Below are 12,038 nucleotides of genomic sequence, written 5' to 3' on the forward strand. Positions count from 1 at the left end.
TTCTAAGTTTATGGTGGCTCTACCATTACTTTCTATTCATCCTAAAGATTCTTTTACAACAAGGTTATTAATTAGCCCCTTTTCATGAAGTAATGCCAGATCTAAAATAGTCTGCCCTCCAGTCAACTCTTCAAACTGTTGTTCCAGAAAACCATCGTTAAGACATACCAGAAACTTATTCTCTGCAGCTTTGATGCTCAGTTGGTTGACCCAGTTTATATGCGGATTAAAGTTACCCATGATCACTGCATTATGCATGCTATGTGCTTCTTTCATGTTCTGATTAATACAATGCCCCACACAACCATGACTATTTGGTGGTCTATAAATAAATCCAACTAATGTCTGTGGCCACTTGCTCTTTCTTATTGCACTCCAACAGATTGCACACATTCTCCTTTCAATCTGAGATCCTGTCTTACTAATATACTGATCCTATCAATGGAATTCTTCCTCCTTCTTCTTCCTGAGTTATTAATAATATTCTCTGTTAGACTCCTAGTGTTTGGATCAGGAGCAGTAAGCAGAAAGGAATTCAGATAATAAACAAATAGTTGGCATCAAGTTATAAAATCAACAATGTAAACAATGTAATGAGATATTTTCAAAAGGAAAAGGTTTACACTAAAGAAATGGGTTGCTTAATCCAGGTAGGGATGAAGAGTCTTGAAAATTAATGTTAATTAAGAACCAATTTAACGGAAAGAGTGAGCAGGTAATCATTTGGAATACAGTATCTGATGAGACTAAAAGTACATCAGTAGATGGTCAGATGGTAAATATAGACGTAGGTATTGCATCAGTTGTCTATTATACACCCTATCCAATATTTCATTAATAGAATTCAATATCATGTGACCAATGTAACACCACCCATTCTTCACTTGCATTAACGATAAATTTCTATCTCAGTACGCACAGCCAAACACATGAATTAGAGACCAAAGAGAAGCAATGGACCAATAAAGGACACAAATCTATATTAAGATGTACATTCAAAATGTATAATAAATGGTTACAGCACAGATCACAACTTCTGGTTGGAAATGGAGATGCACCAGTTCCTTCAATTCCAGGCTTTTGCAGTTGCAATAATGTTTTGATAATTGTGACCATTATGAATGTTTGGATGAGTTCCAAAAACTAGTGGCATACTCAGTTCTGTTGACACATCTGTTCAGGGGAATAACTGACAACTTTATGAAGCGCTGTTATAACATAGTCTGACTTTGATGTGGTTTCAGAGTATATGGTTGTTTGTTTATACAACTTTTTGAGGACTAATTGATTTTTTTCCTAATTAGAAGGTTTTTTTGCAGCGTCAATGTGAGTTTTGGGTTGGTATATGAGTTTTTTTTATCATTTGCATTTAATACAATTCCTATTGATATTCCTGAGGGCTGTACACAGTGAATGTATACAGGAGACATGGTGGATCTGAGATGGCATCAATGTGGCATCTTTAGGTGGGGGAGTTAAGGGGAGGGGGAAGATATGAGATTTTGGGACCTTTAATTCATGTTGAAAGCTGAGCTGCTGTGTTAGAAAATGGGCATGGGCCTTCTAACAAGCCACTCCTTGACAAAACTCCATTGTAGCTCACAAATTGCACTGCAATCCTAGATCCCATTAGGAGAAGCAGAAGTCCTAAAGTTAGGAATGGGTCATATGTGCTGTTGAGGACCTACAAAAATGTGGAGGTCATGGTTTCTTAAATCCAAATGAAAATCCAGTCTTGTACTTAAGTAGTTGTAGGATGCATTAACCTGTGAAGATAATTTCTCACCAGCACAGTCCTTCTCATCACTTCCATCCAAGCAGTCATCTTCACCATCGCATAAAGAAAAAGATGGAATACATACATCTGACTTGCAGTGATGAGAATTATTACATTCTGTTTCACAATAGAAAAAAAGTATTAGAGACAATGATAGTCTGCACTTTTTTAATGACTCAAAGTATTTGCTAAAACAAGAATGTTTGCAGAATGCTAGTCTCAATTAAATCTCCAGAGGTAGCAGCAAAAGAGAGAAACTTTTCCCCCTTCACTTACTTTTACAGCATGACTCATCACTTAGGTCAGCACAGTCATCGATGCCATTGCAAAGATCCTTCAGTGGAATACATTTTCCATTTACACAAGTAAATTCTTCATTAGTGCATTTCTTGTCTAACAAACAACAGGAGCAGTTTTAGTGAAGTTGAAAGCTTAAATAAATACAATAATTCAACAGCAGTTCCCAGTTGTCAGACCGGACGTTGGATAACAGCCATCACTTTGCAAATGAAACAATACTTGCATGAAACTGAATTAATGCAGAACAGCATGTTCCTCTTTCCTCAGTCACAACCAGAGCAACCTTTGAAGAAGGCTGTCCACTACAATAACACATTGCTAGTGGTGTAAGCGAGCAGAGAATCATCCTTCTGCCCCTCTATGGGCTAGCAGCTTTGGTAGTCCTGGCAGCCTCAGAACTCAGTAGTGCTGCTAGCACTGTAAGGAGTCACGTGGATGAAGAGGAAATGGCTAATTCTGATCTAATATTAATCTGGTGGTTTTTTTTCATTTATTCATGAGATGTAGGTGTTGCTGCCCTGGCCAACATATATTACTGATATCTTATTGTCCATAAAATAGTTGAAATTAAACCATGTTGCTGTGGGTGTGGAGTCATGTGTAGACCAGACCAGGTAAGGATGGTAGATTTCCTTTTTTAAAAAGACCTCCATAAACCAGATTAGATGGATCCAGTTTACTCAACTCTCTGAACAAACCTGGGAGGAGGTTTTGTCAGGATTGTGGGGACATTACCTATTTCCTATGGAAGGTTTACACAGCGGATATTGCAACAGAAAGGACTGTCTGTCAATGACAAATCAACATTTTCAGTTTCCCTTCAAAAAGGCCAGCACCAATATACATTCAATTATCTATATTTCATGCACAAGACTGTAAAATTACACTACCCACGTAGCACCCTTCCCCGAGCTCACGTCTCTTTAATGAATGAAGCCCACAGTAGTAGCATAAAATAAAAACCTGCAGTATAATCATAACATTTAACCGCAGTAATGTTTTCTTTCTCGCATGCCTTCTGTGGCTCTTCAATGTCTGTGAGGCGGAAACATTCTGACAGGCTCGTCTCAAATCCTCTGCAGCGCATTCTGTTCGACCACTTCATAAAATTGGTACCCTCTGGCCAACTTATAAATTCTGTTTCTGTCAAAATTTTCTCTGCTCCTCTGGCCAAAGGAGAGAAGTTAGTCAGCAGCAGAAAAGACAGCTTTAGAGACACAATACTCATTACAGGCATTGACTTCAATCATTTTCAAATGCAGGACTTTGATGTTAAATTCTTACAATTGAAAGTTGAGCTGTCTGCAGACGACATTTGCCTCATGCATTGTCCACCTCTTCTGATTCATGCATATAGGCATATCTCGTAAGGTCTGATTGAAACTGAATAAAACAATCCCTTGTGATTTTTGATCAGATCGAAAAGAAACAGCAGCATGTCCTAAAATTTGGAAAAGGGAGCTCATTATATGTGTGCATAAATTCAGACACATACACAGGTACAAACTAAGTCATAACTGAGATTGTTTCGACAATTTACAAAGTAATCTTTTAAGATGCAGAAATTGATTTAACACTAGAACCCAATTTCATGGTAAATTAATATTCTCATTCAGTAGTACAACAAATGACTAATGGAGAAAATGGAAAATGCTATATTGGTACAGCAGAGGGGACTATTGTACAGTCAGACTACAGTAGTATTGGAGAGCTTGCTGGCCTGATTGAGTTATGCTGCCTTTCAGTGAGATTGTCAACTGTTTAGAGAATGTGTACAGACGGCTTTCCAGTTGGGAGGGGTTCAGAAATCCAGTGACCCCTCCACAAAGCAGAGTTTAGTTTTGGTGGAAAGGGGGGTGGCCAAGCAATTTCAGAGAGGCAGCTATTGAGAAACAGGAAGCAAACAGTTTCTTTCTGTGCCTGAGGCATTGCATTTGTGTTTTATTTGGTCCCATGAAAGTTGATGCAGCATTTTTGGAGCAGCCTGCAATGGTTCGGCTTGTTGGGTGGCATTTGCACAATTTAGCTTTGATAACTAAAAAGGTTCTCCTATTGCAAGGAATTGTGCTGTGTTTATTACCTTAGTCCATCTTCACATCTGAACAGAAAAAGTAAGGCTGCGTTGCTTTTGTCCTGCTGTGACAAAGCTTCCAAGCATTGATTTTTTTTAAAAATTGAATATTTATTTACCAGTAAGAGGGCACCTGCTTCTTTTAACTATTTCTTCCTAATTTCCCCCCAAAATTAGAATTTAACACAATAAATATGAAGGGAAATATTGTTTTCAGCTCATTTTATCTCACTGAGGAGAGCTTGCAACTGTCCACAGACTGAAAATAAATTGGCTGAATCTTCCTATTCAAATGGATCAGTAGGATCAACAATTTTTGCATCCTCACCCAATGAGCAGGCCCCAAAATGTGAGAACTTTTCTTGGTTTCGATAACATTCAACACTTTTCAGCTGACAGTACGTCCTATATTTCTTATTGTTGCTTGAGCAAACGTCTTCCCCATTCTTTGGACACTGATACGGCAGCTTGCAGACGCAGTTTCCTTGAACGCACTTTTCCCAAGGCTGACAGAAGATTTTCTGGCATGACTTAGAGGTGAAATTTTTGTCCCGACAGCCTTCAGCCAGAATTTGAAGGTGAACATGTGAAGAATTTGAAATCTGTGACAGAGGCATAAGTTTCGTTTCAAAGCAGTTTCTTTGATACAAGTTGTCTGCTTGACACCAGTCTGCTGAAGGGTTACAAGTCCATGGGTACTGATTGTGCTGTATTTATTACCTTAGTCTGTATTTACAAAACTAACTGATACAGCAGAGTTGCTTTTCTTTTGTTCTGCTGTTACAAATCTTTTTTTTAAATGGAAAATTTAGTTACCACATAATACAGGAGTCTCAAACTAAAAGGTAGGGATTCTGTTGTGATCCTTTAAACAGGAACACACTGACATTGTGGATGTTGGGTTAGGAGTTCTATGTTTGTCATTACTGTATCTCTAAATTAAGGCTGTTAGATTTTTTTAAACGATTACATGAGATCTAGAAGCAGGACTAGGCAATTCAACCCTCTGAGCCTGCTCCACTGTTTAATACAGTCATGGCAGATCGCATCTCAGTCTCAAATCCACATTTCTGCTCATTTCCCATAACCATTTCCTTTACACAGCACTAATTTAATGTCTGTCTATGTCCACCTTAAATTTATTCAGTATCCTAGTGACCACTGCTCTCTGGGGTAATGAATTCCACAAATTCACAACCCTTTAGGAGAATTAATTGCTCCTCACCTCCATTTTAAATTTTCCACCCCTTATCTATAACCTAAATTACCTCCAGTTCTTACCCTTCACCACTTACTTTGCTGGAGTATAATGACCACTATGCAGTGATCTTGTGGTCAACGTAGATCACATGAAAACAGCCTCAGCATTGAAGGTTCCATGACTGAATAGTCTTACTAGCACTCACTGTCTGGACTCCTATGAAAACAAGTTTCTGGGATAAAATATTGAAAGGTTGTTGTGACTTCAGCACAAGCCTCGAATATTTTCAGCAAAAAAAATTGGAAAAGCAGATTGATGTAGTAGGCATGCTGTACCAGCTGGAAAACAGTTGGGTGAGTTCTGTATTGGCCCTTAGTTTAAAAGTATTTCGTGCAGTACACCACAATTTAATTTATGCAAACTGTTCACTTGTGTCTCCTTCAATGTTCTTATCTGGAAGGGTTACGACGTACAATGTTTGTCATTGTAAATCATGTGCATGACAGTTTAACTTAAAGCAGAATGAAATGACAAAATGAACACTGAGGATTTTTTTTTACATAGAATCCCCACAGTGTGGAAACAAGTCATTTGGCCGAAAAAAATCCTTTGAAAAGTATCCCACGCACCTACCCTCATCACTATAACCCTGCATTTTCCATATCCCTGAACACTATGGGTAATTTGGCATGGCCAAACCACCTAACCTGCACATCTTTGGACTGTGGGAGGAAACCAGAGTGCCTGGCAGAAACCAACACATACACAGGGAGAAGGTGCAAACTCCACACAGATAGTCACCCAAGGCTGGAATCAAACCCAGGTCCCTGGCACTGTGAGGCAGTTGTCCTAACCACTGAGCCACTGTGATTTATTGTAATTAAGAGATATTTACAATAAGCTATCAATTCTGCTAGATGTGTAAAAAATGCAATAAACATGCTTTGTTAAGAAAGCAGCTCAAAGGAAATTCTAGATCAATATATTTCTCATGTAATCTGAGATTTGACATATTATTGGGCATTGGTAATGATTATAGGAACAGACTATATGTGTTTGGAACAGGAGTAGGCAATTCAGACCTTCGAGCCCTCTCTGCCAGTTGACATGATGGCTGACCTTATCCTGGTCTCAACTCCACTCTCCTACCTGTTCCCCATAGCCCTTTGTCCTGCTTTGCATCAGATTCCTTTCTTGAATCTGTTGACTGATTCTGCTTCCACTGCACTCTGGGGCAATGAGTTCCATAGATTCACAACCCTCTGAGAGAAGTTGTTGCCCCTCATCTCAGTTTTGAATGTACCTCCTCTCACTCTATATCTATGACCTCTTGCTGGAAAGACATTGCTGGAAAGACTGTATAGGTCCTCAGTTGGTGAGCAGTAAAGAGGTGAAGAAGTAAGTGTTGCACTTTCTGCGGTTACATGGTCCATGCACAAGCATGACCCCAACGTTTGTATGTGCCTCTGACTTGAGTAGCTGTGCAGATTTTTTCTCATGTGTTGGTTTCTTTCTCATTTCAAAACAATGCAAAATCTTGTAATTACTGCTCCTGGAGTTCAAGGAAATCAGCTCCAACACGTAAAATATCTCAAAAAAAAAGTAGTACTTTGACCCTGATTCCCATTCAAATAATAATTTGCCCAAGGTTTTCTGGCCAAGGTTTTAACATGTGGTGTAAACAATCAATACATTAGAACATAGAACAATACAGCACAGAACAGGCCCTTCGGCCCACGATGTTGTGCCGAACTTCTATCCTAGATTAAGCACCCATCCATGTACCTATCCAAATGCCGCTTAAAGGTCGCCAATGAATCTGACTCTACCACTCTCTCGGGCAGCGCATTCCATGCCCCCACCACTCTCTGGGTAAAGAACCCACCCCTGACATCTCCCCTATACCTTCCACCCTTCACCTTAAATTTATGTCCCCTTGTAACACTCTGTTGTACCCGGGGAAAAAGTTTCTGACTGTCTATTCTATCTATTCCTCTGATCATCTTATAAACCTCGATCAAGTCACCCCTCATCCTTCGCCGTTCCAACGAGAAAAGGCCGAGAACTCTCAACCTATCCTCGTAAGACCTACTCTCCATTCCAGGCAACATCCTGGTAAATCTTCTCTGCACCCTCTCCAAAGCTTCCACATCTTTCCTAAAGTGAGGCGACCAGAACTGCACACAGTACTCCAAATGTGGCCTAACCAAAGTCCTGTACAGCTGCAACATCACCTCACGACTCTTGAATTCAATCCCTCTGCTAATGAACGATAATACTCCATAGGCCTTCTTACAAACTCTATCCACCTGAGTGGCAACCTTCAAAGATCTATGTACGTAGACCCCAAGATCCCTCTGTTCCTCCACCTGACCAAGAACCCTACCACTAACCCTGTATTCCGCATTCTTATTTGTTCTTCCAAAATGGACAACCTCACACTTGGCAGGGTTGAACTCCATCTGCCACTCCTCAGCCCAGCTCTGCATCATATCTAAGTCCCTCTGCAGCCGACAACTGCCCTCCTCACTGTCCACAACTCCACCTATCTTTGTATCATCTGCAAATTTACTGACCCACCCTTCGACTCCCTCCTCTAAGTCATTAATAAAAATTACAAACAGCAGAGGACCCAGAACTGATCCCTGCGGAACTCCACTTGTAACTGGACTCCATGCTGAATATTTACCGTCTACCACCACTCTCTGACTTCGACCGGTTAGCCAGCTTTCTATCCAATTGGCCAAATTTCCCTCTATCCCATGCCTCCTGACTTTCCGCATAAGCCTACCATGGGGAACCTTATCAAATGCCTTACTAAAATCCATGTACACTACATCCACTGCTCTACCCTCATCCACATGCTTGGTCACCTCCTCGAAGAATTCAATAAGACTTGTAAGGCAAGACCTACCCTTCACAAATCCGTGCTGGCTGTCCCTAATCAAGCAGTGTCTTTCCAGATACTCGTAAATCCTATCCCTCAGTACCCTTTCCATTACTTGGCCTACCACAGAAGTAAGACTAACTGGCCTGTAATTCCCGGGGTTATCCCTATTCCCTTTTTTGAACAGGGGCACAACATTCGCTACTCTCCAGTCCCCTGGTACCACCCCAGTTGCCAGTGAAGACGAGAAGATCATTGCCAACGGTACTGCAATTTCCTCTCTTGCTTCCCACATAATCCTAGGATATATCCCGTCAGGCCCGGGGGACTTGTCTATCCTCAAGTTGTTCAAAATGTCCAACACATCTTCCTTCCTAACAGGTATCTCTTGTAGCTTATCAGTCCGTTTCACACTCTCCTCTTCAACAATACGGTTCCTCTCGTTCGTAAATACTGAAGAGAAGTACTTGTTCAAGACCTCTCCTATCTCTTCCGACTCAATACACAGTCTCCCACCACTGTCCTTGATCGGACCTACCCTCGTTCTCGTCATTCTCAGGTTTCTCACATACGCATAGAAAGCCTTGGGGTTATCCTTGATCCTATCCGCCAGGGATTTTTCATGCCCTCTCTTAGCTCTCCTAATCCCTTTCTTCAGGTCCCTTCTGGCTATCCTGTATCCCTCCACTGCTCTGTCTGAACCTTGTTTCCTCAACCTTATGTAAGCCTCCTTCTTCCTCTTTACTAGACATTCAACCTCCCTCGTCAACCAAGGCTCCCTCACACGACCATTTCTTTCCTGCCTGATCGGTACATACATATCAAGGACACGTAGTATCTGCTCCTTGAAAAAGTTCCACATTTCCACCACATCCTTCCCTGACAGCCTATGCTCCCAACGTATGCTCCTCAAATCCTGTCTTACAGCATCGTAATTTCCCTTCCCCCAATTGTAAAAACTTCCTTGTTGTGCGCACCTATCTCTCTCCATAACCAAGGTGAAAGTCACAGAATTGTGGTCGCCATCACCAAAATGTTCACCCACTAACAAGCCCACCACTTGTCCCGGTTCGTTACCGAGTACCAAATCCAATATGGCCTCCCCTCTGGTTGGACAATCTACATACTGCGTTAGAAAAGCTTCCTGGACACACTGCACAAACACCGCCCCATCCAATCTACTTGATCTAAAGAGCTTCCAATCAATATTTGGGAAGTTGAAGTCGCCCATGACTACGACCCTGTGGCTTCTGCACCTTTCCAAAATCTGTTTCCCAATCTGTTTCTCCACATCTCTGCTGCTATTGGGGGGCCTATAATAAACACCCAACAAGGTGACTGCACCTTTCCTATTTCTGACTTCAGCCCATACTACCTCCAGAGGCAGATCCCCCTCAAACTTCCTTTCTGCAGCCGTTATACCATTTCTAATTAGCAATGCCACCCCCCCTCCTTTTTTACCACCCTCCCTAATCTTACTGAAACATCTGTAACCAGGAACCTCCAACAGCCATTCCTGTCCCTCATCTATCCATGTTTCCGTGATGGCCACAACATCGTAGTCCCAGGTACAGATCCACGCCTTAAGTTCACCCACCTTATTTCTGATTTGTTCAATGTCTCAAAACAAACTAACACCAAAGAGAGGTTTAAGCTAGATTTTCATCATGTTGACATCCACTGACATTTAAAATGACAGCATAATGGTGGTGACAATGTTAAAGCAATAGGGTAAATGCTGCAATGAGTTTTACCATGTGATAGCACGTTGTGGAAATTTGCCCTACTCAGGATTTCCTGATTGATGATTTTAGTCTTTGAAAAATTGCAGTGAATGTCCAGATTTCCCCTTGATACTGTTCACTAATGAGAGGTCCTACAAGCAGAGCTTTCTACTTGGATGTGAACTCATAAAACTGTCTCCTATATTTGTATTAGAACAAATTAGAAAATGACCACTTTAAAAAGCCGCCATGCAGTTCTCCTGGGCTAAATGTTTTACTTTAGGCTAAACATTAACTATAGACCCATTCAAAATAAAACTAGCCCAAATCTTCACATTATTCAGAATGCTATGCACCTTGATGCAGCTTACAAAAATTTCCCCCAACACAGCATGACTCCCACTTTCTGCTGGTTTTTTAGAGACTGGGCAGCAAAATGTTCCCTATCTAATTCCAACAAAGAATGTAGAGTTGAGGGAAGGACCTTTTTTTTGCAGCAGTAGCTGCTGTTTTTTGCTCATTATTTAATGATCCAGCCATTTAATAAATGGGTATGTGTTAATGTATGGGGGAGTAAATGGGTAAGTGAATGGTGGCAAGGGCTAGACCCTCATAGTGGCCAAGTTACTCAGTCCAGATCTTGCTACCTGCTCAGCTGAATCTTCCAGAGCAGTCCAGAGAGTCAGGTAGGTTCCGAGAGGAAGCAAATGGTGTTTTGTATAATGACCCTTTTGGCAGCATGGCCAATTGTATGACTTCTGTGATATTGATCTGCATCATCTGGAAGGAATTGCCTGGGAAATTGAAGATTCAGTCAGACAATTCACCTTCATCTAGAACCTCTAAAAGTCTCCACCATTTAAATCGGAGGGTTCCAATTAAATTAAGTAAAATAGTTACTCAGAACAAAGTTAAAAATCACACAACACCAGGTTTTAGTCCAACAGGTTTAATTGGAAGCACGCTAGCTTTCGGAGCGACGCTCCTTCATCAGGTGATAGTGGAGGGCTCAATCCTAACACAGAATTTATAGCAAAAATTTACAGTGTGATGTAACTGAAATTATACATTGAAAAATTGATTGTCTGTTAAGCCTTTCATCTGTTAGAATACAGTGATAGTTTCACTTCTTTCATGTGTAAATCATAAAAAAACCTTTTTTTAAAAAAGTTGCATTCTTGGGTTAGCTGTTAACAATGTTGATAGCTAGACAATATGTTGAAGGTGTTATCCCCCTATGTTCTCCATCTATGACCTGATGTTTAGATTGATTCTAATCTAAAAAGTGAGATAACGGAGTTTTACATAAATTCATGCAGTTTTTGAGCTCAGAGTTCTACATGAATGCATGCAGTTTTTGAGCAAAGTACAATGTAATCCTGAAAGTACAAATTCACCCCACAAAATATATGTGTGTGCATGTGGATCTTTGTGTGTGTTGTGTGATTTTTAACTTTGTACACCCCAGTCCAACACCAGCATCTCCAAATCATTACTCAGAATAGTTAGACTATTAAAAGTATATAGTTTAATTCCTGAGTGATTATAAAACAAACCCCACTCTAATCTCTCATACTTCCAATTACACCTCCCGCAGGTCACTTACACCCGAGCACAGACCCAACAATACCTGATACCTGGTCTGCTTTCCCCCAACTGAACCAAATTCATTACTGCCTATGGACCAGACCACATCTGACCCAATGTTCTCTGCCTCCAGACCTGATCTAATCCCCAGACTTCCGCAATCACTGGACTGACTGGAGCCAACCATCTCCATCCACATTCCTGCCAGACTTCACCCAATCTGATGCCCTCTACTGCTAGACCCAACTGCCCCCTCCCAAGCCCCACTTGATCTGGCCCTGTCTGACCTGACCCGGTATCCCCTCTGACACCAGACCCAAACCTAACCAGACCTGACACTCACCCTCTTGACCATCTCCTAAGCCCCCAGACTCAAGTTCTCACTACAATCTATGGTAAATGCTGCAATACCTGCCTTGCCACCTTGCTTTCTGGCACTCTAACCACTTCATGTGACATCCTACCCACCTGGCATCCATTGCTATTTATCT

General features: G+C 41.1%; 1 protein-coding gene across 1 annotated transcript in view; it reads right to left on the bottom strand.

Moving 5' to 3' along the window:
- The window catches only part of cfi (complement factor I), a 75,407-nt gene that overhangs the window by 40,508 nt on the left and 22,861 nt on the right, over positions 1-12,038 (bottom strand). The window contains exons 7-11 of the mRNA XM_072580632.1: positions 4,477-4,750; positions 3,362-3,518; positions 3,041-3,243; positions 2,054-2,170; positions 1,787-1,894 (exon numbers count right to left, since the gene is read on the bottom strand). Of these exons, the coding sequence (XP_072436733.1) occupies positions 1,787-1,894; positions 2,054-2,170; positions 3,041-3,243; positions 3,362-3,518; positions 4,477-4,750 (859 nt within the window). The remainder of the gene's footprint in view (positions 1-1,786; positions 1,895-2,053; positions 2,171-3,040; positions 3,244-3,361; positions 3,519-4,476; positions 4,751-12,038) is intronic.

The sequence above is a fragment of the Chiloscyllium punctatum genome, chromosome 1 (assembly GCF_047496795.1).
Source record: "Chiloscyllium punctatum isolate Juve2018m chromosome 1, sChiPun1.3, whole genome shotgun sequence".
NCBI lineage: Eukaryota > Metazoa > Chordata > Chondrichthyes > Orectolobiformes > Hemiscylliidae > Chiloscyllium > Chiloscyllium punctatum.